Source organism: Oncorhynchus keta, chromosome 29 (assembly GCF_023373465.1).
Source record: "Oncorhynchus keta strain PuntledgeMale-10-30-2019 chromosome 29, Oket_V2, whole genome shotgun sequence".
NCBI classification, from domain to species: domain Eukaryota; kingdom Metazoa; phylum Chordata; class Actinopteri; order Salmoniformes; family Salmonidae; genus Oncorhynchus; species Oncorhynchus keta.
The window spans coordinates 24,679,596-24,707,282 of record NC_068449.1 but is presented as its reverse complement, the minus strand read 5'-3'; the positions used below and the strand labels follow the sequence as shown (position 1 = coordinate 24,707,282).

The window sequence follows — 27,687 nt, the reverse complement described above, 5'->3', positions numbered from 1 at the left end:
GTACTGATACCTCTAGCACTGCCTTAGACCGCTGCGCAACTCAGGAGGACCCGGGGTGTTGTCTGAGGGTTTCAATTAGGTTAAAGTACAAGCTACACTGACTGTATCAGTAAACAAACATCTGGAAAAAGTAATTACAGGGCTGTTCCATTTGATTTCAATCACTTTTTGACCACACCCCTTTTGATTTGAACTAAAATGCCAATACATATTTGCCCATGGTACAAGTGTTCAGAAAGTGACTTTTTGAACCTGAATGTCAAAACATTCAAGAGATAAAGGTGCCCATAGCTGACACATACCCCACCATACCATGAGACATCCATCATCACTGCAAAATAGTTTGAAGCTATTTGATCATTTTTTTAAGGCACAGTGCTGTCAAAAAAGTGAATTTCATGTGTTTTATATATATTTCCACACAGTGAGGTTGAAATAATACTGTGAAAATAATAATAATGCCCTTTTAGCGTAAGAGCTGTTTGAACATTTCTGAGCTGTTTGAAAAGTTTTGGCCTTCCTGGTGACATCACCAGGAAATTAGTTAATAGACCAATTAGTTAATAGACCAATAAGATTTTAAAATAATAATATTTAACCAGGCAAGTCAGTTAAAAAAAATATATTATTTACAATGACGGTCTACCCCGGCCAAACCCAGATGACGCTGGGCAAATTGTGCACCGCCCTATGGGACTCCCAATCACGGTCGTATATGATACAGCCTGGATTTGAAAAGTACAGAGATGCAGTGCCTTAGACCGCTTCGCCACTCAGGAGGCAAAGATAAGGAGCAACAATATGTGATTTGTCTGACTCACAAATTAGCTATGTTACTAGCTAGTTATTTTTCTAATTTACTTCACAGATAGAAACAAAACATTTGCTTGCTTTGTAAGTTAACGTTAGCTATATGTTAGCTGGCTAACTGTAACATTTAGCTAACGCAAATGTAAGTTACTTACATTGAAGTTGAACAAGAGTTCACTGTCTGCTCAGACAACTAAAGTCATACTTGTTTCAGACATCTGTTATTGCTGCTATTGTATTTATGAAAATAAATTATAATTTGTGTGTTTATATTATTAACAGTATGCACATGTAGCATGCTCAAGCATGGTTTTGTCATCAACCCGTATCCAGGCAAGTGCCTCCCCTTTGCTCAGGAGCCATCTTAACTTTTTCGTTGTACTTTTGATAAACCCCACACGAGGGCGCTACAGTGCTAGTAATTTGAGAACAAACTTGCACGAAGAACAAATTAAATGGTCCCCCTGGGTATTCGCATGAGTGAAATGACTTGCATCCATAGGCTAACTTGTAAGCGTTTAACAAAAATAAAAATACAACAATGTTGTATGTTCAAAAATGGTACAATTTGCGTTAATTTAGGTCTCTAAGCAAACTTGATAAATATGCTTAAATAAAAGTCTAAAGTGTATTTTATGTATGCTGCACTCTTGTAAATATACTGTGTTGACTTCCATGGTATATTCACACACTTTAATAATAGTCACGCTGACTGCCCCAAATAAGTGCCAACCATAAGCTACACAGACATGACGTCAGCATGGAAGCGCTGAACTAAAACAAACCAACCTCACTCACTTGTGCTCTCGGACTGGACCGCGCAGCTATTAGAATTTTACAATATCAATTTAAGCATACATTTGTAAATCCAGTCAGATTTCAAATCATAATTTCCTGTTTATTGCTTAGATCAACCCAATATCCATTGTGTAGCCCGCGTTAAAGCTTGTGCCTCAGTGCCTGTTATCTCTCGCGCAACCTGAACCTCTCCCTAAAAGCATGTCTTCGAAGCCCGGTGACGAACTAGGTTCGGAAGGGAAATGGTTTGGGGACGATTGTGAAAGAAATGGCATATTCGGAAGTACACCGCCTCTGTTTGATGAGCTACGTGAAGATTTAAAATCGAAAAGCAGGGAAGAGACGAGCGACCTGGATGAAAAATTCCACAAATTTGAGGACGATGGGAAAAGGCCTCCCGTTGCTATGGAAACTGCATCTACAGGTAAGACGGTTTATCAATAACATTGATCAGTAACAGTCATCTTATCATTCATAGCCTATACTTGCATTTAGATAGTATTACGTAGTGTGTCATTTGCATTTGGCTGTTTACACATCTCATAGCGGAACATGCTCACCCAGGCAGCCTTTTGGGGTGTAGTATGAGGTAGTCTGAGATGGAACCTTCGTCATCGCAGAGTGTGCCAGGCGTTCATGTACCTTCTCACGAAGTTTAGGAGATCGAATCATGGGTTTGGCTGGGAAATGTGCTTGAAAGTGCAACTCTGGTAATGGAGTCGACATCGTATTAGTAGGGACAAAATAGAAGAGATTTGTTTAAAATAAAATTCATAACTGTGTTTATTTTCGACTATGAAATCTAGGTCTACATAAAATTGAAATGAGTCTCTCAGAGAAACAGAACAGACCAAGAAAACAACAGGCACTCTATTGCCTAGACATAGGCCTATTTATTAGGCTACAAACATTGGCAGGGTACAGTCCTTTTAGTTTAAGTTTTACATTCTTAAAGCTTGGAACAACATACTGGGAAAAATAGTTGCATAGCTATATCACAAATGTTAAACTGAAAGTTTCTGAATATTCTAACAGTAATACCTTTTGGGTGTCTCCATAACAGTCTTAACTGAAAATGTTAGCTCCCCTGAAGATAAACAGGTCCTGGTATAGGCCTACATTTCAAAAATAGCCCTAATTGTTTGTTTACAAAGGCAGCCTGGCTGGGATACAATGTGTCACTCACAGCCTAAGCTTATCACTGCCTAAGCTTGTTTAGTTTATTAGGATCCCCCATTAGCTACTACACCTGCAGCAGCTACTCTTCCTGGGGTCGACACATTTATTTTTTTATTTTTTACAAATACAGAACAGTTATACACAAAAACATAAGATTCAATTTACACTCCATTCATATGAATATTGTTATATACAGTACAGTTACATTAGATGATCTTTAGAAAGAGGAGAGGTGCTGTGATACAATATTTTTTTTTAATCTATTTTTTAAAGCTAAACTTGCTTTTTGCCAGAGCAACCTCTGGTGACAGAGCATTCCACAATGACATAACTATATACATAACTGAGCAACATATTACATCTGGTTTTGGTGTGGGTACCGTGAAGATAGTGGCGTGTCTGATGGGTTATGTATGCATTTCTGTTTGACGTTTATGCCAATAGATTATCGAGTGGTTAGGCATTTTTAACATACACATTTTCTTAAAAAGACTAGAAGAGAAGTAGTCAATTTCTCCTCAACTCTCAACCATGAAAGACTATCATGCATGTTGTTAGTTCCATGTGTGCAGTTAAGGGCAAGGCTTTGTTTTGAACCAGCTGCAACTTTGCTAGGTCTTTCTTTGATGCACCTGACTATGTTACCGGACAGTAATCAAGATGCAACAAGATCAGAGCCTGAACAACGAGTACAGTTGATCTGTCTGTAAAAAACACAGAACATTGGGGCTCCTGAGTGGCGCAGTGGTCTAAGGCACTGCATCTCAGTGCTAGAGGCGTCACTACAGACACGCTGGTTCGACTCCAGACTGTATCATAACCGGCCGTGATTGGGAGTCCCATAGGGCGGTGCACAATTGGCCCAGCGTCATCCGGGTTTGGCCCAGGTAAGCTGTCATTGTAAATAAGGATTTGTTCTTAACTGACTTGCCTAGTTAAATAAAAAAAAATAAGACGTACTTTTGGTCATGTAGTGTATGTGGACACCTGCTCATCGAACATCTCATTCCAGAATCATGGGCATTAATATGGAGTTGGTCCCCCCTTTGCTGCTATAACAGCCTCCACTCTTCTGGGAAGGCTTTCCACTAGATGTTGGAACATTGCTGCTGGGACTTGCTTCCATTTAGCTACAAGAGCATTAGTGAGGACGGACACTGATGTCGGCATTCCAATCCCTACCAAAGGTGTTTGATGGGGTTGAGGTCAGGGCTCTGTGCAGGCTAGTCAGGTTCTTCCACACCAATCTCGACAAACCATTTCTTTTTGGACATCGCTTTGTGCACAGGGGCATTGTCATTCTGAAACAGGAAAGGGCCTTCCCCAAACTGTTGCCACAAAGTTGGAAGCACAGAATCATCTAGAATGTCATTGCATGCTGTAGTGTTAAGATTTTCCTTCATTGGAACTAAGGGGCCTGAACCATGAAAAACAGCCCTAGACCATTACTCCTCTGCCAAACTTTACAGTTGGCACTATACATTGGGGCAGGTAGCGTTCTCCTGGCATCCGCCAAACCCAGATTCGTCTGTCAGATGATGAAGCGTGATTCATCACTCCAGAGAACGCATTTCCACTGCTCCAGTCCAATGGCTGCGAGCTTTACACCACTCCAGCCAATGCTTGGCATTGCGCATGGCGATGTTAGGCTTGTGTGCGGCTGCTCGGCCATAGAAACCCATTTCATGAAGCTCCCGACGAACATTTCTTGTTCTGACGTTGCTTCCAGCGGAACTCCGTAGTCAGTGTTGCAACTGAGGACAGATTATTTTTTTCCACGTTACGTGCTTCAGCACTTGGCGGTCCCGTTCTGTAAGCTTGTGTGGCCTACCACTTCACGGCTGAGTGGTTGTTTTTGTTTATTTATTTAACTAGGCAAGTCCTTTAAGAACAAATTCTTATTTACAATGACGGCCTACCCTGGCCAAACCCTAACTCGGGCGACGCTGGGCCAATTGTGCACCGCCCTATGGGACTCTCAATCATGGCTGGTTGTGATACAGCCTGGAATCGAACCAGGGACTGTAGTGACGCCTCTAGCACTGAGATGCAGTGCCTTAGACCGTTGTTGCTCTTAGACGTTTCCACTTCACAATAACAAACACGTTTTATAAGGAGGATGGGAGCCACCCAAATCATTTGGGTTCTTGGATCCTTTCACAGCATTTAGTAAACTTTTGGGGAAAAATGTGTGTTTGACCAGATACAATGATATTTTACAGTGAACAGACTTTCAGCACGCTTATAGGAAGGACAAGCACAGCACTTACACAGACTGATTGGCTGAGCGAAATTGATGATAAAAAGATTGTGGGGGCTGTTTTGTTAGACTTCAGTGCAGCTTTTGACATTATCGATTACAGTCTGATGCTGGGAAAACGTATGTGTAATGGCTTTACACATCCTGCTATATTGTAGATAAAAAAGTTACCTGTCTAACAGAACACAGAGGGTGTTCTTTAATGGAAGCCTCTCCAACATAATCCAGGTAGAATCAGGAATTCCCCAGGGAAGCTGTCTATGAGTAAAGCCAGTGTATCTATGTATACGGATGACGCAACACTATACACGTCAGCGACTGAAATGACTGCAATACTCAACAAAGAGCTGCAGTTAGTTTCAGCAAGGAATAAGTTAGTCCTAAATATTTCTAAAACTAAAAGCATTGTATTTGGGACAAATCATTCACTAAATCCTAAACTTCAACTAAATCTTGTAATAAATAATGTGGGAATTGAGCAAGTGGAGGTGACTAAACTGCTTGGAGAAACCCTGGATTGTTAACTGTCATGTTCAAAACATATTGATACAACAGATGGGAAGAAGTCTGTCCATAATAAAGCGCTGCTCTACCTTCTTAACAGCACTATCAAAAAGGAATGTCCTAAGGGCCTCCCAGGTGGTGCAGTGGTCTAAGGCCACTATGCCACCAGAGACTCTGGGTTCGTGCCCAGGCTCTGTCGCAGCCGGCCGTGACCGGGAGGTCCATAAGGCAACGCACAATTGGCCTAGCGTCGTCTGGGTTAGGGAGGGTTTGGCCGGTAGGGATATCCTTGTTTCATCGCGCACTAGTGACTCCTGTGCTACTAACAATTGGATACCATGAAATTGGGGAGAAAACATTTTTGCAATTGGCTCAGAACAGGGCAGCACGGCTGGCCCTTGGATGTACACAGAGCGCTAACATTAATAATATGCATGTCAATCTCTCTTGGCTCAAAGTGGAGGAGCGATTGACTTCATCACTACTTGTATTAATGAGAGGTATTGACATGTTGAATGCACCGAGCTGTCTGTTTGAACCCCATGCATACCCCACAAGACATGCCACAAGAGGTCTCTTCACAATCCCCAAGTCCAGAACAGATTATGGAAGGCACACAGTACAACATAGAGCCATGACTACATGGAACTCTATTCCACATCAAGTAACTGATGCAAGCAGTAAAATTTGATTTACAATACAGGTCCTGCCTTGGCAGCAGCTAATGGGGATCCATAATTAAGACAAATGCAAACAGCACATACAATTGACCGGGGCAGCTCAACAGTGCAGAAATTTGACGAAATGACTTGTTGGAAAGGTGGCTGTGACTATGCCACGTTGAAAGTCGCTGAGATCTTCAGTAAGGTCATTCTCCTACCAGTGTTTGTCTATGGAGATTGCATGCTCAGTTTTATACACCTGTCAGCAACGGGTGTGACTGAAATAGCCGATTCCACTCATTTGAATGGGTGTTCACATACTTTTGTGTATATACAGTTGAAGTCGGAAGTTTACATACACCTTAGCCAAATACATTTAAACTCAGTTTCACAATTCCTGACATTTAATCCTAGTAAATATTCCCTGTTTTAGGTCAGTTATCACCACTTTATTTTAAGAATGAGAGAATGATTTATTTCAGCTTTTATTTCTTTCATTACATTCGATGTGGGTCAGAAGTATACATTCACTCAATTAGTATATGGTAGCATTGCCTTTAAATAGTTTAAGTTGGGTCAAACGTTTTGGGTAGCCTTCCACAAGCTTTCTACAATAAGTTGGGTGAATTTTGGCCCATTCCTCCTGACAGAGCTGGTGTAACTGAGTCAGATTTGTAGGCCTCCTTGCTCACATACGCTTTTTCAGTTCTGCCCACAAATGTTCTATAGGTTTGAGTTCAGGGCTTTGTGATGGCCAATCCAATACCTTGACTTTGTTGTCCTTAAGCCATTTTGCCACAACTTTGGAAGTATGCTTGGGGTCATTGTCCATTTGGAAGACCCATATGCGACCAAGCTTTAACTTCCTGACTGATGTCTTGAGATGTTGCTTTAATATATCCCCATTATTTTCCTCCCTCATGACGCCATCGCACCAGAGTACGTATGACGGCTGCGTGGTCCCATGGTGTTTATACTTACGTACTATTGTTTGAACAGATGAACGTGGTACCTTCAGGCGTTTGTACATTTCTCCTGAGGATGAACCAGACTTGTGGAGGTCTACAATTTTTTTTTAGGTCTTGGCTGATTTCTTTAGATTTCCCATGATGTCAAGCAAAAAGGCACTGAGTTTGAAGGTAGGCTATGAAATACATCCACAGGTACAACTCCAATTGACTCAAATGATGTCAATTAGCCTAACAGAAGCTTCTAAAGCCATGACATCATTTTCTTAGTGTATGTAAACTTCTGACCCACTGGAATTGTGATGCAGTGAATTATAAGTGAAATAATCTGTCTATAAACTATTGTTGGAAAAATGACTTATCATGCACAAAGTAATGTCCTAAATGTCTTGCCAAAACAATTTTTTGTTAACAAGAAATTTGAGGTGTGTTTGAAAAATGAGTTTTAATGACTCCAACCTAAGTGTATGTAAACTAGGGACTTCAACTGTAGTGTACCTCTCCCCATCTTCACAACAACTTCACTATGATAACTGACCATCCAATGTTACTCCTAGGGGTCCAGCTTCTTCAACTTGTTCAATGTTCACACACTTTATGCACAACTCCAGTTGATGTTTAGGTCTAAGATAATGCTTTGTACTAAATGCAATGCTTTTGGTTTTTAGATGTAATTAAGACCAGTTTGTTAATTATCACTTAATGTTTACATATCTGTCATTACTCGTCTCATACAGTGGGGCAAAAAAGTATTTAGTCAGCACCAATTGTGCAAGTTCTCCCACTTAAAAAGATGAGAGGCCTGTAATTCTCTAACTATGACAGACAAAATTATATATTTTTTTCCTGAAATCACATTGTAGGATTTTTAATGAATTTATTTGCAAATTATGGTGGAAAATAAGTATTTGGCACCTACAAACAAGCAAGATTTCTGGCTCTCACAGACCTGTAACTTCTTCTTTAAGAGGCTCCTCTGTCCTCCACTCGTTACCTGTATTAATGGTACCTGTTTGAACTTGTTATCAATATAAAAGACACCTGTCCACAACCTCAAACAGTCACACTCCAAACTCCACTATGGCCGAGACCAAAGAGCTGTCAAAGAACACCAGAAACAAAATTGTAGACCTGCACCAGGCTGGGAAGACTGAATCTGCAATAGGTAGTTTAGTTTATTTTATTTTTACAGGGACAGTGCACATTAATCAACGTTTCAGTAAAAGTGCCGGTTTTAGCCAGCCGGCTAATTTTCAACCGCAGTCCCTGGGCAGGTTATTAAAAACAATTACAATATAGACAATAGCACCATAGAACAAGCAAGACGTAGCAACATAGGACAAGCAAGATGTAGCATACAGACATAGCAACATAGGACAAGCAAGACGTAGCAACATAGGACAAGCAAGATGTAGCATACAGACAGAGCAACATAGGACAAGCAAGACGTAGCATACAGACAGAGCAACAGAACAAAAAGCAGCAAGACAAAATTCATAAAAGCAACAAAGTGTTTCCACACCTCACAAGCTACAGACAACAGACAACATGGAAAGCGGCAACACACAGCTAGGGACCATGTTCACAAATCTGATTGACCTTTAGCCATGTCTTCAAGCATTTTGTGAAAGTGTGATATGTGGTGCAGTTATGTGTGTCTGATGGCAGTGTATTCCAGACATGGGAAGCTCTCACAGAGAATGCAGATTTACTAAAGGTGCTTTTCCTTAGGGGAACTATACAGTCACCTCTCATGGCAGACCTTGTGGATCTGCTGCCATATTTCTGGGTTTTCTGTTTAACAAAAATATTGAGTGGAGGGGGAGCCAGGCCATTAAGGATCTTGAATACAAGACATGCGTCGGTGTATTGCACAAGATTTTCCCAACTCAAGAGCTCATGTTTTCTAAGGATGTGACAATGATGATGGCTATTGGGCTTCCTATCAAGCACTTTGAGAGCCTGTTTGTAGACAGACTGAATAGGTTTTAATGTTGTACAGCGAGCTTGGGCCTAACTAGTCAAGCAGTATGTTAAGTGGGGGAGTATCATAGAGTTGAAGTACAGTTTTGCAACCTCTGTAGTCAAACGATTTCGTATAAATCGGGAAATTAGCTAGGTTGAATTTGGATATTTGAATTACATTTTTCACATGCTTTTTTAAAAGAGAGGTTGGAATCAAGTATGATGCCAAGGTACTTAAAATCGGATACCACCTGGAGCTTCTCCCCTGACACATAGAGATCTGGCTCAGTAGCATCTGTTGCCCTCTTTGTGAAGAACATGAAAATCAGTTTTTTTCACATTGAGATGCAAACACGAGTCACAGAGCCACTTTGTAACCTGGACCATTACAGTAGTGAGTTCTTGTGCAGCTTGTTCTTTGCTCTTTGCATGCACATATATCACTGTATCATCTGCATACATTTGAACTTCAGACCCAGTACATACAGAAGGCAGATCATTAATGTACAGGCTGAACAGGAGGGGCCCCAGTATTGACCCTTGGGGCACGCCCACATCATAGCTACGAGTGGGCGACAGCTCATTGCTCACTCTGACACACTGAGTTCTGCCTTCAAGGTATGATTTCATCCATCTCAAGGCATCAGGGGAAAAGTTGAACTTGGACAATTTTGTGATGAGAATCTCATGGTTAACAGTATCAAAAGCCTTCCTTAGGTCCAGAAACACAGCCCCAACAGCACCCCCTTTGTCCATCTTGGACTTCACATTTTCCAGAAGAAAGCAGTTGGCCGTTTCTGTGGAGTGTTTCGCTCTGAAGCCAAACTGCATGGAGTGTAATGTGAAGGGGCTGTTGTTGAGGTGGGCAATCAGTAAGCAGCTTGGTTTGAAGAAATCAACTGTGGGAGCAATTATTTTTTTGTGAAGAATCAACAACAAGTGGGACACAATCATGAAGTGGAACAACATTTATTGGATATTTTAAACTTTTTTAACAAATCAAAAACTGAAAAATTGGGCGTGCTTAACTTAAGGGAAAAAAATTCAGTCTCTCGATGTGCAAAACTGATAGAGGCATACCCCAAGCGACTTACAGCTGTAATCGCAGCAAAAGGTGGCGCTACAAAGTATTAACTTAAGGGGGCTGAATAATTTTGTACGCCCAATTTTTCAGTTTTTGATTTGTTAAAAAAGTTTGAAATATCCAATAAATGTCGTTCCACTTCATGATTGTGTCCCACTTGTTGTTGATTCTTCACAAAAAATACAGTTTTATGTCTTTATGTTTGAAGCCTGAAATGTGGCAAAAGGTCGCAAAGTTCAAGGGGGCCGAATACTTTCGCAAGGCACTGTATGTTGTGTAATTTGTTAGATATTACTGCACTGTTGGAGCTAGAAGCACATGAATTTCGCTACACACGCAATAACATCTGCTTATCACGTGTATGCCTATCAACTCCCGAGATGAGGCTGGTGGAACCGAAGTGAAATGGCTGGCTAGTTAGCACACGCTAATAGCGTTTTAAACGTCACTCTGCCGCTCTGAGCCTTGGAGTGATTGTTTCCCTTGCTCTGCATGGGTAACGCTGCTTCGAGGGTGGCTGTTGTCGATGTGTTCCTGGTTCGAGCCCAGCGAGGAGAGGGACGGAAGCTATACTGTTACACTGGCAATACTAAAGTGCCTATAAGAACATCCAATAGTCAAAGGTTAATGAAATACAAATGGTATAGAGAGAAATAGCCCTATAATTCCTATAATAACTACAACCTAAAACTTCTTACCTGGGAATATTGAAGACTCATGTTAAAAGGAAGCACCAGCTTTCATATGTTCTCATGTTCTGAGCAAGGAATTTAAACGTTAGCTTTCTTACATGGCAAATATTGCACTTTTACTTACTTCTCCAACACTTTGTTTTCGCATTATTTAAACCAAATTGAACATGTTTCATTATTTATTTGAGGCTAAATTGAGTTTATTGTTTTATTATATTAAGTTAAAACAAGTGTTCATTCAGTATTGTTGTAATTGTCATTATTATAAATACAATTTTTAAAAATGCCCGATTAATCTGCTTTTTTGGCCCGCCAATAATCGGTACTGGTATCAGCGTTGAAAAATCATAATCGGTCGACCTCTAGCCTAGTCCCTAAACAAACTTAGTTGTGAGTTTATTTAAAGTTGAGGCTATTTGTAACCATGGAATCTCACATGTAAGCCAATGAATTTAGTAAGGTTTGCTAGCACTGATTAAGCAGAGTGCTGTAGAACCTCAAAGCAGTGTTTTTGTGGGAGCATCATTCACGCTTCATCTCTAAGTCCGTCACCCTCTTCAGCAGAGCTCAGCTCATACTGCTATTTTTAATCCTGGAAAAACAGGGCTCACCATCCGCTTGTAGAGGAGGGAACTGGAGTCCTGCACTTGCATTTTCATTCACCGTCCCTCTGAAATATTCATAAGATGGTGTTTAAAATCCATGACTAGCTTGCTCTCTTCTTAACCCAGGCCTTTTCTTTAGCTCTTTCAGCCCTGTCAGTCTTTTAAGATGAATATTTTTTTGCTACATTAACAGAGGCATCTAGGCTTTTTTTTAAGCCTGTAATCTGACTTTAATGCAGTCTGTTAGTAAGTGTGGTATTGAATATCAGTGTTTACAAAAACATTGTGGTGTTTTTGTTGTTCAGAAACTGAAGTTGTCTTCTAAACATGGCTACAGTTCAGACAGCCTGCCAGATGATTTTCCCTTACGGCAAGATAAAAGGTCCGTGTTCATAGTTTACTGACTGTGGCTTCACAGCTCGAGACCGAGGATTGACCTGTTCCCAAACACACACGGACACATGCAAACACACAGCAGCCATTTCAGAAAATCATCAAAAGGCAAACATAACTGCCTTTTAGCCATGTTTGCTGGGCCCTGTCTACAGTATAGAAGTAATCTGCTGTGACACTTGTGGTCTTGGTGGGCACAATGTGGATCTTTACAGAGCTAGACTGCTTTCAACTAACCAGACACTGACCAGCCAGATCTAGGATAGTTTCTGGAGCAGAAAAGCCCTAGCCGGTTCTGTCCTGTCTAGGACCTTGCGCCTGACCCTCTCCATACAACAATGTACTCACACAATCTCACTCTCGCCTGTGGATATCATGCTCCAGGAAATTAAACTGCATACTTATTGGACAACATCATTTCCTGTAACTCACAGAACCTCAGAGTAAGGCTACATTAGTCCTCTCCCATTCAGGCCATATATAGTGCTGGTCTCAGCTGCACATATTCAATTACAGCAGAAGGACAAGTGGAGAAATATCTTTAGCCATACAGCATGCCTGTTCTTTCTAAGGCTAAGTGATGCCCAATCATCCCCCGCACATAAAGATGTTGCACACAACGATGTCTTAGAAAGATGACAAAACAATGTGTTAATGATGAGCAGGACATCCAGAGTTCTGACCAGATCTGACCACGCTGTGAAATGCACATGAGGACATCGCTTCACTTGTTCATTATATTCACAGCAGATGGTGCATCTAATGGGTTCCCCATGCCGAAAGTTAGAGAATTTGGGCATTTCTTCTCTATTTTTGTGAATATTTTACGTTTTGAAGTCAGTGTTTGATATTCCGAGAGCCAATGGATTTAAGGCAATAGGACTGTTTCACGGTATGCATATTTCACATCAAGAGCCCCTGTTGTAGAGCTTCTGTAGTGTTCCCACCTTCCTATGTAATGCTCCTGATTTGTCTGTGAAATACACATTTTACTCTCTGAAGATAAAATATTAGGCTACTAGTACATTCCTTCTATACATCTCCCACCATGGTCCTAATGGCTTGGTACTCAGGGCTCTATTGTCACTCTAACCACACCAATATTAGAGTTTATGCATAGGCTTATGACCCCAAGCACCCCCCAAAAAAAAAAAAAACAGAATTAAAAGTATGATTGTGCCATTATAAAATACATAGCCTTCTGCAGATATTACATATGGTAGAAAAACAAACAAAACTGATCTAAGATGGTACATAACTGGTCTATCCTATACTCCAAAATGAAACACAATCGAGTAATTTCCTTTGAGTGTGGACTGTATTATTATGCATACTGGATACCTTATGGTATGCTCCAAAATGTATATCCACTAGTCTGGGAAATAACATAATGTATAGTAAACTTGCCAGCAGCATACCACCCTGCAAACCACTGCTGGCTTGCTTCTGAAGCTAAGCAGGGTTAGTCCCTGGATGGGAGACCAGATGCTGCTGGAAGTGGTGTTGGAGGGCCTCCAGTAGGAGGCACTCTTCTCTGGTCTAAAAAATATCCCAGTGCCCCAGGGCAGTGATTGGGGACACTGCCCTGTGTAGGGTGCAGTCTTTCGGATGGGATGTTAAACGGGTGTCCTGACTGAGGTCATTAAGGATCCCATGGCACTTATCGTAAGAGTAGGGGTGTTAACCCCGGTGTCCTGGCTAAATTCCCAATCTGGCCCTCAAACCATCAAGGTCACCTAATAATTCCCAGTTTTCAATTGGCTCATTCATCCCCCTCCTCTCCCCTGTAACTATTCCCCAGGTCGTTGCTGTAAATGAGAACGTGTTCTCAGTCAACTTACCTGGTAAAATAACGGATAAATAAAAAAATAGCCCTAGCTGATGCAGTTGGTTAATTGGTTGTGCAGGGCGATTTTGAATAGCCAAGTAATAATTGGGTGACACATTACCTTTAGCTATACAGAATATCTCACCACCATGCGTTTCCATCTTCTTACTTGAGCGTGCAGAGGGGCTGTCAACAGTTACATTACATATGTTTTGTTGTGAAAACATGTTACAATCGATGTTGGTTTCCCAAGTTAAGCACTGGGTAGCTGCAGGAACAAGGTTGGAGAGCCCATGGCATACAAAGTTTGGGCAGAATATCACCTGTCGCGGAGCAAGAGCATGCTCCTCAAACAGTGGTTTACCTCTTGAGACTAGGGGGCAGTATTTTGATGTTGGGACGAAAAACATGCCCAAATGAAACTGTCTATTTCTCAGGCCCAGAAACTAGAATATGCATATAATTGGCAGATTAGGATAGAAAATACCAAAACTGTCAAAATATTGTCTGTGAGTGTTACGCACGCCTCTATGAAGAGGGAACGCAAACACCCTGCTACAACTCAACTCTCCGTGAAGTGAAAAAGGTATGGACCGTAGGCGTGAGTAAGGATGACAACAAGCAGAATGTGGTACCGTTTACAAGGACTTTATTCCTTTACACGGTAATATGGGGAAAAGGGGCTGGACGGAACCAAATCAAAGAAAGTAAATCTCAAAGCCCCCTCTCCTATCTGTCTAACCAATACTTACCTAATTTAGCACAACCTGGTGCCCTAACCAAAATACAGGGGGTGGTCCGCCCAGGTCTTACCTATTGTGCCTAGACAATGAACATACTACGGGTATATGTATGCCCGCGGGCCTCTTGCCTAAGCACTCCCTAGGTGTCTTCCCCTTCCCCCCTGGGAACAAATGAAACAGGAGAACAAATAATTTCTCAAACAAACTAAGAAACAAAGGACATCAAATAAGCTCTATCTGAGCAACAAACTCACAGAACATACCAACTGCTACCAACAACTAACATAGTAAATTATCCACAGCCATCAGCCTCCTCTCTCAGCAATGACCTCCCTCACATTCAATCTCCCTGCAATGAACCTCTATCACATTCAATCGCTCTGCAATGACCTCCCAGCAATGAACCTCTCTCCTGAACAGAACACTGGCTTTTATATAGCTTCAGAAGCAATGGGTAATCGGAGACAGCTGTGTCTTGATGAGTGGGCGGGGTCAGCTCTCCACAATTAGCCATGGAGTCAACCAATCAGCTGCTTGAGGGATTTCAGGAAGCCATTTCCTGAAATAAACACATGCACATACACAAACTACAACACATAAACTGGGGAACGTAACAGTGAGTATAACAACTGATATTTGCAGGCGAAAACCTGAGGAAAATCCAACCAGGAAGTGCTGTTATTTTGAAACCTCTCTGTTCCTTTGCATGCCTACCCTCCATTTAAAGAGATATCAATCCGATTCCTTTCCCTATGGCTTCCACATGGTGTGAACAGTCTTTAGAAATAGTTTCAGGCTTTTATTCTGAAAAATGAGCGAGAATGATCACATCGCGTCAGTGGATAGCTGTGTGTCCCCAGAGTTTTGCATGCGCGAGCAGCTTGGAGCAGACCTTTTCTCTCTCTCTCTTATTGTTAAAACTACCGTCCGGCTGAAATATTATCGATTATTTATTGTAAAATCAACCTGAGGATTGATTATAAAAAAATGTTTGACATGTTTCTACGAACTTTACGGATACTATTTGGAATTTTCGTCTGCCCGTCATGACCTGCACGAGCCTGTGGATTATTCAACAAAACGCGTCAACCAAATGGAGGTTTTTGGATATAAAAATAATCTTTATCGGACAAAACTAACATTTATTGTGGAACTGGGAGTCTCGTGAGTGCAAACATCCGAAGATCATCGAAGGTAAGCAATTCATTTATTATTTAGCAATCTACTTTGCTGCTAGCTGTTTGTACTGTTTTGTCTGCTGAGAGAGCTGTGCTCACATAAACACTTGGTTTGCTTACGCTGTAAAGGTTTTTTGAAATCTGACACACAAGCTAAGCTGTGTTTTGGTATATTGCACTTGTGATTTCATGAAAATTAAATATTTTTAGTAATTTAATTTGAATTTGGCACTCTGCAATTCAGCTGATGTTGACGAAAATGATCCCGCTAAAGGGATCGGTGCGCCAAGAGGTTTTAATGGGTGAAATAAGTGTTATATTTATTTCTCAGCTGCTCATGTTACGAGCATGCTCCGATATACAACCGAAGTGGCTTCCCTGTCATCATTGAAAAACTGACCGGCAGGAAATCGCGCGGCCTCCATTTGCTATTCAAGTGTATACAGATTACGTATTTTTTATTACCCTGCCCTTTTGATAATGCCCAGTTCCTGCCCATTTGATAATGTGCCAATCTAAATCGAAACCATTTTTTAATATTAGTAATGACAATAATAAATTGAGAATTGTCTGATGGGTGAAAATATGATTACTTGATGAGAGAACAGCTGTGCTGCCTGAGGCAAGGCACAGAGCGCCATCTTTTTTGATACTTTCTCAAATCATCAGTGGCCTATACTCGCGTCATGCAGCCCGTATATGTTTGGATTTCTAAGACATTCTAAGGGCTTTATCATTCACAACTAACATTGCCAAATTACTCTAAATTTAGCATATACAACCTGTTTCAAATGATCACTTTTATGCTCAACATAGCCACTTCATATGCACACTCGCTCCGGAATGGGAAAGATATCCTTTATATTTTATTCAGCTAAGTGAAATTATATTCTTCTTACTATAAAATCATATCATATAAAATAATGCCGTTGGACGATAAGCAGATCTTGTCAGCTCAACAAACAAGCCTACAGCCTCTGCCATGAAGCATTGCCAGATAACATACAGACCGGCGGTCGGCGGTCTTTTGCAGGACAAAGTTTCATGACCGCCACTGCCTTACTTAGGTCTACAGTTCCAGTACATGTTCATCAACCTGGGAGATCTCTGCTCTGCTGCCCCAGCAGTCCTGGGCTGTTGCTAGGAGGAAGGATGAGGAAGATGGAGACTGTGCTGCTAGTGTCTCTGTCTGTGCTGCCTCACAGAATTACTTGGGCCCCTCTGCTTGTCTTGTTTCTTGCCAGCCTGCCTTCAAATCTCATTCGTCTTCTTCAACTTCCAGAGCCAATTAGCTAATGCTGTGGGAAGGACACAGATAAAGCAATGAAGGACAGGGTCAGGAAAGCTCCACCCCAGGGGACAACACAGTATGTCAGCTGTCGTGAACTGTGGGCCTAAATAGATTATTCTCCAAATCTTTTTCAATCCCCCGACAGACAACTCTGCACCATCTTTGAATCTAGCCTAATGCTTCTCTAACCTTCCACCTGTCAGTCTGTTTGAATGGCTTTATAAATAAAAAGCTATGCAGATAGGCTAGAATTTTACTTGCTGAATTGCTAAATAGTGCTAGGTAGGCTTCTCTAAAAACTCTGTCCACATCTCTTGGTAGTTTGATGCAGAGGGCTGTTGGCAGTCAGTTGCCACTGTCCTCAGCATTTGGTCCAAATACTGTAGGCAAAAGAAAGGCATTCTATCCTACGTGTCCTTTGTGTGTGTGCTCGTGTGTGTCCTTTGTGTGTGTGCTCGTGTGTGTCCTTTGTGTGTGTGCTCGTGTGTGTGCTCGTGTGTGTCCTTTGTGTGTGTGCTCGTGTGTTTCCTTTGTGTGTGTGCTCGTGTGTGTCCTTGAGTGCGTGTGTGTGTCTTGGCTAAAGCTAACAATGGAAGTGAAGTAAGACAACAGAGACAGTTCATTGACAGCTGGGCTCCAAAGCTGACAGCTTGTAGACACTCAGTCTGGATCTTCAGATAATCTATCCTCACCATTCCACTCAGGCAAAGACTTTGCTGGGATCGATAAATGACAGGTGGCAACCAAAGCTTCCACTGACTTCACAACTTCAATTGCAATAAGACTGCTTGTGTGTAGGCTGACTGTTTTTATAGCATTTTCTCATCCTAGTTGACAATAACAATGTCCAGTCATCATGGGAGTTTAAGATGATGGTGGATAACAATAGCTCATGAGCAACTGTATCCTCTGACCTCTCAGCTGCCTACCTACCTATCGACCTCCTTCTGTATTCATATCCCCGTTGTCATTTTTGAGCCACTTATATGTGTTCGTGATAGCCGCTTGCTTACTTCCCTCAATTCAACACCTTTTTGTTTTCTTTCTTCCCCCATCTCATTGTCACCCCTAGTTTGCTGCCTAAAGCCTACCCCCTTCTCTTAAGTTTCAATTTGAAGAGGTAACAACACAGTAGCCTATATGTTTTTATTTTTCATTTTTTTATTTCACCTTTTATTTAACCAGGTAGGCAAGTTGAGAACAAGTTCTCATTTACAATTGCGACCTGGCCAAGATAAAGCAAAGCAGTCCGACACATACAACGACACAGAGTTACACATGGAGTAAAATAAACAAACATACAGTCAATAATACAGTATAAACAAGTCTACATACGATGTGAGCAAATGAGGTGAGATAAGGGAGGTAAAGGCAAAAAAAGGCAATGGTGTCAAAGTAAATACAATATAGCAAGTAAAACACTGGAATGGTAGATTTGCAGTGGAAGAATGTGCAAAGTAGAAATAAAAATAATGGGGTGCAAAGGAGCAAAATAAATAAAAATAAATACAGTAGGGAAAGAGAGTTGTTTGGGCTAAATTATAGGTGGGCTATGTACAGGTGCAGTAATCTGTGAGCTGCTCTGACAGTTGGTGCTTAAAGCTAGTGAGGGAGATAAGTGTTTTCAATTTCAGAGATTTTTGTAGTTCGTTCCAGTCAGTGGCAGCAGAGAACTGGAAGGAGAGGCGGCCAACGAAATAATTGGTTTTGGGGCTGACGAGAGATATATCTGCTGGAGTGTGTGCTACAGGTGGGAGATGCTATGGTGACCAGCGAGCTGAGATAAGGGGGGACTTTACCTAGCAGGGTCTTGTAGATGACATGGAGCCAGTGGGTTTGGCGATGAGTATGAAGCGAGGGCCAGCCAACGAGAGCACACACCTGTTGTCCCAGGTCTATGTTCTTGTAAGGGCCCTCTCACACTCTGTTTGGCTGATTTGCTGTAGCATGCAGCAGAAATGGGAGAGGACTCTTCAAAGGAGACATCACACAGGTAGAACATAGATTAACACTATATACACTACAGTGTAGAGGCAAATCATTCTTACACAAGTCATTTTTCACAGTTTCTTCTTGAATTCCTCATATTAGGATCTGTACTTATCTATTTCATAATTATTCTTTTTTTTCCTATCAGATATGCATTTGACCAACATTTTCACAATGTTCATTACAGTAATAGTTTTTGAAGTCCAAAAAAGTAATAATCAAATAAATATTTGTAATATTTTATGCATGCTCCCCTAATGAAAAAGCCTGAGTAAAAACATAACACTGAAAATAGAAATATTTCAAAATGAAAATATACAACTGTTATACAATTAAATCAGACTTTTACCCAATTTGAGCTCTTTAGCCATTTCGGAAATGAGATGGCCAAGTGGGGTAAAGGGGGTGTTTGAGAATAAGAACCTGATTCTGAAGGCATATAATGTAATAATATATGCCATTTAGCAGATGCTTTTATCCAAAGCAACTTATGGTCATGCGTGCATACATTTTACATATGGATAGTACCGGGAATCGAATCCACTACCTTGGCTCTACCAACTAAATTAACTTGTGCCCATCTAAGGACTACTCCTCTAGATCAGTGGTCACCAACCTTACATTATTTTTTTTACATTAACCTAGTTAAAATGATTCTGTTGGAATGAGGTTTGGGCCATAGGCCTAATAGATTATCATAGCATATTGGCTATATGCCTGGCCTGCCAATATTGTTATTCTCAGACCATATTATATTTAAAAACTCCAGTTACGATAACAAAATTAATCAGTTGGTGTAGAACAAATTGAAATAATTAGTTTTTTAAAATGTTACTGAACTGATGGTACCTGCATCTGATGGTCATGGTGCTTTCAAGACAACTGGGTACTCGAGGGGATAGCTCGGACAAATCATGACGTCGGGAAGTCGGAGTTCTTGGAATTCTGAGTTGGATGACCATTCAAAACTATTTTCCCCAGTCGGTCTCTCGTTTTTTTCCCCCCAGAGTTCTCAGTTGTCCTGAATGCACTGATGTCGGAAGTCAGACATTTCCAAGTTCCCAGTAGTTTTGATCACAGAATTAGTCTCAGCGGAGGGAGGGGAAGGGCACCACAGTATCTGCCTTTCTCCTTCCTTTCCTCCGGTGAGACTGACCAGAGAAAGGGGACACAGTCTTCTACCTGATGGGGAAGCTGGAGTCACACCCCATCTGCCTCATGCACAAATTCCTGTTGTTCCTATAACCAGAGATAGTGAAATATTCCTCGATATTGAAATAGACACCACGAGCTGCTAATAATAATACAAACTCAGGGCTATCGGTACACTTGGCTACTATTTTTTTAACCGTTATTTAACTAGGCAAGTCAGTTAAGAACAAATTCTTATTTACAATGACGGCCTACCGTGGCCAAACCCTAACCCGGACGACGCTGGGCCAATTGTGCGCCGCCCCCATGGGACTCCCAATCACGGCCAGTTGTGATACAGCCTGAAATCGGACCAGGGTTTGTAGTGATGCCTCTAGCACTGAAATGCAGAACGCTGCACCACTCGGGAGCCCATTGCAGCTGCAGTGCGAGTGGAAGTACTGGGAAGCATATTTTATGTTTTGTAATAGTGTTTAATAAAAACAGTGTTGACAGTGATGAATAAAAACTTTAAAATGAACTCACTCATAAAAACAGCTCTATGCTGTGTTCTATGACAGTCTCTCTGTGGTTATGGTTTTAAAAGTTATTCAATCTTACGTAGGCTGGTATCAAACTTTGCTGTGGCTGGGGTTGTGGAATCTCTGTAGGCACGGTGATTTGAGCTATCCGATTAGCGAGTTTAGTAGGCGCAGAAGAAGCAGCAGGATGGAGGGAAGAAGAAGAAACAGGGAGGTGGAGACCAGCTCCAGAACCAAGTGGAGAACATGTCTGTCAACGATTCTTAGACACCATCATCATTCCTATCCTTAAGTTACACTTAATATAGTCACATCTCTCCAGGTCCACTTTGCTTACCAAGGCTCAAGTGCACCTACCGCCAACAGCGCAACACAAATAAAAAACAAAAGAGCGCAAGCCTTTATTTTTCTACAGAAGTGTTTGGTGATTGACTAGGAATGCCTGGAAGATTGACCAGTCAATCATGATCGACCGGTTGGCGACCAATGCTCTAGACCCCTCAAACTCAACTCTGAACCTTGAGGCGAGTTCCACTGCATTTTTTCATACTCGGGGACTGATTTAGACCTGTGACAACAGGTGTGTGCAATTAATTATCAGGTAGAACAGAAAACCAGCAGGCTCTGGACCTCATAGGGTAAGAGTTGAGTACCCCTGCTCGAGATGATGCATCAAGGGTGAATAAAACATGTATTTTTAAAACTGCTTGGATTTTTTACAGGAACTTGAAAAAGTGTTTCAGAAAATGTTTGTAATAAATATTATAGTTTCAGTAAACTTCAACTAGTATACCATTTTAATTATTTATGGACAAACTACAGCAACAGATTTTGTTTTATACAAATAAGTTTTAGGTTTTTCTAAAGATTTTTTAAAAATAAAATGACCTGAGAATTTCACCCAGCTCAACTCCCGAGTGGTTCGAGCCCAGGCTCTGTCGCAGCCGACCGCGACCGGGAGGCCCATGGGGCAACGCACAATTTGCCAAGCGTCGTCCGGGTTAGGGAGGGTTTGGCCAGTAGGGATATCCTTGTCTCATCGGGCACTAGCGACTCCTGTGGTGGGCCGGTCGCAGTGCACGCTGACCAGGTCGCCAGGTGCACGGTGTTTCCTCTGACACATTGGTGCGGCTGACTTCAAGCTTGGATGCGCACTGTGTTAAGAAGCAGTGCGGTTTGGTTGGGTTGTGTTTCGGAGGACGCATGGCTCTCAGCCATCGTCTCTCTCGAGCCCGTACGGGAGTTGTAGCGATGAGACAAGATAGTAACTACTAACAATTGGATACCACGAAAAAGGGGGCAAAATATATTTTTATACATTTTTTAAAGACACTTTCCCAAAAGCTAGACATCTTAGTCCTCAGAATGATTGTTGATTTTTGCAGATGCATCACTACAGCCATTTTAACACTGGTTTCATTAGAATCACCCAGGCATACATTCACTTTTCAGTTGCTTTTATTTAAAGAGACATGTCAATCTAGTAATTATAGCATTGTACAGTAAAGATGAACTACAGTGTCTGGAAAACACAAGTTGTTTTGAACGTCAATACAATCAAATGTATTTGTCAGGTCCTTCGTAAACAACAGGTGTAGACGAACAGTGAAATGTTTACGGGCCGCCTGTCACGTTCTGACCTTAGTTCTTTTGTTATGTCTTTGTTTTAGTATGGTCAGGCCGTGAGTTGGGTGGGTTGTCTATGTTAGTTTTTCAATGATTTGCTATCTCTATGTTTGGCCTGGTATGGTTCTCAATCAGAGGCAGCTGTCTATCGTTGTCCCTGATTGAGAACCATATTTAGGTAGCCGGTTTTCTATTGTGTTTCGTGGGTGATTGTTTTCTGTTGTGTGTCTGCACCAGCCAGAACTGTTTTCAGTCGTTTCTCTTTGTTATTTTTGTTATTTCCGTGTTCATTTGAATAAATATGGACACATACCACGCTGCACCTTGGTCCTCCTCTTCTCCTTCATACGACGACCGTTACACCACCCTTCAACAATGCAGGGAACATTTTTTTTATTATAACGAGGAATAAATGCACAATGAGTAAAGATTACTTGGCTATATACAGTGGTAAGAAAAAGTATGTGAACCCTTTAGAAATACCTGGATTTCTTCATAAATTTGATCTAGGTCACAATAGGCAAACACAGTCTGCTTAAACTAATAACACACAAACAATTATACGTTTTCATGTCTTTATTGAACACACCATGTAAACATTCACAGTGCAGGGTGGGAAAAGTACGCGAACCCTTGGATTTAATAACTGGTTGACCCTCCTTTGGTAGCAATAACCTCAACCAAACGTTTTTCTGTAGTTGCGGATCATACCTGCACAATGGTCAGGAGGAATTTTGGACCATTCCTCTTCACAAAACTGCCTCAGTTCAGCAATATTTTTGGGATGTCTGGTGTGAACTGCTCTCTTGAGGTCATGCCACAGCATCTCAATTGGGTTGAAGGAGTATTTTCTGCTGTTGAAGCCATTCGGTTGTTGATGTAACAGTATAATTTTAAACCGTCCCCTCGCCCATACCCGGGCGCGAACCAGGGACCTTCTGCACACAACGACAACAGTCACCCACGAAGCATCGTTACCCATCGCTCCACAAAAGCCGCGGCCCTTGCAGAGCAAGGGGAACTACTACTTCAAGGTCTCAGAGCAAGTGACGTAACCGATTGAAACGCTATTTAGCGCACACCGCTAACTAAGCTAGCCGTTTCACATCCGTTACATTAATTTACTTCTGTGTTTTGGGTCGTTGTCCTGTTGCATCACCCAACTTCTGTTGAGCTTCAATTGGAGGACAGATTGCCTAACATTCTCCTGCAAAATGTCTTGATAAACTTGAGAATTCATTTTTCCGTCGATGATAGCAAGCTGTCCAGGCCCTGAGGCAGCAATGCAGCCCCAAACCACGAGGCTATGATGTTGGTGTGCTGTGCCCTTTTTTCTCAACACAAAGTGTTGTGTGTTTCTTCCAAACAACTCAACTGTACTTTCATCGGCCCACAGAATATTTTGTCAGTAGCGCTGTGGAACATCCAGGTGCACTTTTGCAAACTTCAGACGTGCAGCAATGTTTTTTTTGGACAGCAATAGCTTCTTCCGTGGTGTCCTCCCATGAACACCATTCTTGTTTTACGTATCGTGGACTAGTCAACAGATAATATAATAATAACAGAGATGTTGGCATGTTCCAGAGATTTCTGTCTCTTTAGCTGACACTATAGGATTCTTCTTAACCTCATTGAGCATTCTGCGCTATGCTCTTGCAGTTATCTTTGCAGGACAGCCACTCCTAGGGAGAGAAGCAACAGTGCTGTACTTTCTCCATTTATAGACAATTTGTCTTACTGTGGACTGATGAACTTCAAGGCTTTCAGAGATACTTTTGTAACCCTTACCAGCGTTATGCAAGTCAACACATTCTTAATCTTAGGTCTTCTGAGATCTCTTTTGTTCGAGGCATGGTTCACATCGGCAATTCTTCTTGTGAATAGAAAACTCAAATTTTGGGAGTGTTTTTTATAGGGCAAGGCAGCTCTAATCAACATCTCCAATTTCGTCTCATTGATTGGACTCCAGGTTAGCTGACTCCTGACTCCAATTAGCCTAGGGGTTCACATACTTTTTCCAACCGACACTGTGAATGTTTATATTATCTATTCAATATAGACAAGAAAAATACAATAATTTGTGTGTTATTATTTTAAGTTTGTCTATTGTTGTGACTTAGATGAAGATGAAGATCAGATCAAATTTGATGACCAATTTATGCAGAAATCCAGGTAATTCCAAAGGGTTTTAATACTTTTTCTAGCCACTGTACACAGGGTACCAGTACTGAGTCGATGTGCAGAGGTACGAGGTAATGGAGGTAGATGCATTATGTACATATAGGTAGGGATAAAGTGACTAGGCAACAGGATAGATAATCAACAGTAGCAGCAGTGTATGTGATGAGTTAAAAAAGTTAGTGCAAAAAGGGTCAATGCAGATTAGGGCTGACCCCAATTAGTCAATTGTTTGGTTGTTAGGCTGTTGGTCGACCAAGACTGTTTTAGTCAAGCTGTAACAAATATCTCTGTACCGCATCAGCCAGGCGTCTCCCAAATTTGCGGAAGGCTATGTTTAGCTCCGAATTGACATGATTAGTTGACAGTAGGTGGGGTGGTACATCCTGTATTAACACAAACTCACTTCCTTGACAACAGTGCTGCACTGCTCCATAAAGCGCAAGAAGTATGAATGCCCTGACTTCTGCTGAGGCCATATCACCATAAATGCTGCATGGCCAATGCAGACATCGGATTGACCATGCGCCCAGATGCACAATGCACTTCTTTCTCGCCTTTTCCCGACAATTAGTGCATATTCATTGTTTTATAACTTCATTGTGTGAATTGTTTGCATTTGATTGTTAGTGTATATCAATTCCCCATTACATATATCACCAGTAGTATATTTAACGTTAATTCCTATAATTTCTAATCTACAATGTTTGTTACTTTGGTTATGGTTATTTATTTTAATGCATTCAATATTATTATTCCAGTCTTCCTGTTATCCTTGTCTGAGTGGACACATTGTTTGCAGAGTGCACAACCTATGCTACACTTGTGAGAAACATGTTTTGGTTTCTTTAATTCCATTTATGAGTTCTGTCAATTTAGTCATTGTTTTTTGTTTGGAGCGCTCCTGTCAATGTTGAGTAAGGCCGTGCACACATAGAAGTAGGACTATAGGCTACCTGGCCTGCGAACAAATGTAGGCATATAAATGTGCCCATTCTGGGATCTGATAGTATTTCTGATTGGCTTAACACACAACCTGTGGAGCTTGTCAAAGTGATGTTTTCTTCACCTCAAACAGAAAGCAAACAGAAGTCTGTATTTACATCCATTGAGAATGACAATAGTTTCTCAATGTATTTGAAAAATCTTTTCCAGCTCTCTTCCTTTCGATAACCACTCAGCGTGAAAGGGAAAAATGGCATGCTCTGATCCAGTGAAATGTCATAAAGGCTTCTTGTCAGTGCTTGACTTGGACTGAAATGGGTTCCGGTGTTGTGCCGAAAATATCCCCCCCTGCCAGAATTCTCCCCCCTTCTAATTTCCTTAATTTTGTGGTGAGAGTAAAATTCTTTATGTGGCATACATCAGAGGCAAATACTTTCAATAGATCAAAATGAATGTCAGGATATTCAACCGAAAGTAATGTATGTGTGTTATATTAAACATAGAGGACGGAGTAAAATGTTGGCAAGCAATAAACATTTCAGAACAACTATGGCTGAATTATTATCCTTACACATTACAAAATACTAGTCGAATAAGACTTAGGAGAGATGACGAGTTTTGGAAAAGAGATTTATTTATAGACTAATACAAATCAGTAGCGGATTTAGGTCCGGGTAACATGGGCAGCCGCCCAGGGCTGCATCTTGCCGGGGCGACAAGAGGCGGGGGGGGGGGGGTTCACCCAGGGCGCCATACAAGCTAGAACCGCCACATACACTTGAAACAAATAGCCAAACCGAAAACTGCAGACAGAAATGCTTTTTGCTACTAAGATCAGTGAAATGTAGGCTAAACTGACAACGGAGTGAAGAGCAGAGACGAGCAAGCAAATCGCAGCAATGAAGAACCCGAAGGGGGGAGAGGGGGGGATTCTGTCAGGGGGGTGACCCAAGTTAATAGTTGATACAATGTTTCAAGTTAGTTGCAGACAGGCCATGTGTAGCCAATGTGATTTTTATAGGATATTTATTTTTATCAGGATATTTTCTACCTGCAGGCTGCAATGTTTTAATTTGTTGGCTTTATGTAGGCAATAGAAGACATAGTTGGCAATAGAAGTTACTTTTTAGGTTTGTGTCATTTTTCATTTAGATTTGGATAGAATGTTGATTAACGGACATGACAATGATTTTGAAATATGAAGACGTTATTGTAAATGAAATTAAACTGTTTCACGAAAATGTGCTTATGAAAACCATAACAGGCACGCAGATTGATAGAAAAGGTAAGATAATTTGGCATTCCACGTGAGAAAGGTTGCTGGCTCCTCGTGTAGTTATTTACTGGCAACTTCAGGAGAGTGATGTTAGAATCTGCAAAAGCCAGCAGGAGCGGGAGGAGAATAGTTGGGTCAGGTTACATTTATTTTTCTCCTTCTGGTTATCTAGATCTCTGGCCCATCTTCATGCATCAAACCGTAAGCTTAAAGCATCAGACAAGCTCAATGGATATAGTTGATTTTATTAAAACATATGGCATGGCACATGGTTTATGAACTGGAACAAAAAACAACACTTGATTTAGCGCTTCAATTCAATGTAATTTATTATATAAAGTTCTTGCCACCAATAAAATGCTATATATATGGGGAATACGACAATTTTGACAATCTCAGCAGCGAAGAGACAGAATCACTAGGACCCTTATTCTGGTAGCTTGTTTCTGGTCACAGGTTCAGGAATGTATAAAAATCACAACATTCACTTAAATAAACAAATAGCAGTGTTGGTCGATTTGGAAAACCATAGTCAGTCAATAAATAATATAATAATACCTAGGAAAGGTTTTCAATTTTAGCTCACAATCTGTGGATAGTATACGATGAGAAGGGTTCAACATTTATGTAAAACATCACAGCGCAATTAAAATATATGGCACATGGAAACCAAACAAGGGTGGTATATGGTGATGTTATCCATTATTTTACCAGGTAAGTTGACTGAGAACACATTCTCATTTGCAGCAACAACCTGGTGAATAGTTACAGGATGAATGAGCCAATTGTAAACTGGGGATTATTAGGTGACCGTGATGGTTTGAGGGCCAGATTGGGAATTTAGCCAGGACACCTGGGTTAACATCCCTACTCTTACGATAAGTGCCATGGGATCTTTAATGACCTCAGAGAGTCAGGACAACTGTTTAACATCCCATCTGATAGAAAGCACCCTACACAGGGCAGTGTCCCCAATCACTGCCCTGGGGTATTGGGATATTTTTTTAGACCAGAGGAAAGAGTGCCTCCTACTGGCCCTC

At 41.3% G+C, this 27,687-nt stretch overlaps 1 protein-coding gene across 1 annotated transcript in view; it reads left to right on the top strand.

Moving 5' to 3' along the window:
• Positions 1-1,573: 1,573 nt before the first annotated feature.
• Positions 1,574-27,687, top strand: part of LOC118362565 (reticulon-1-A-like) — a 53,585-nt gene continuing 27,471 nt past the window's right edge. Inside the window, exon 1 of the mRNA XM_035742990.2 lies at positions 1,574-2,032. Coding sequence (XP_035598883.1) covers positions 1,810-2,032 — 223 coding nt within the window. The 5' untranslated portion in view covers positions 1,574-1,809. The remainder of the gene's footprint in view (positions 2,033-27,687) is intronic.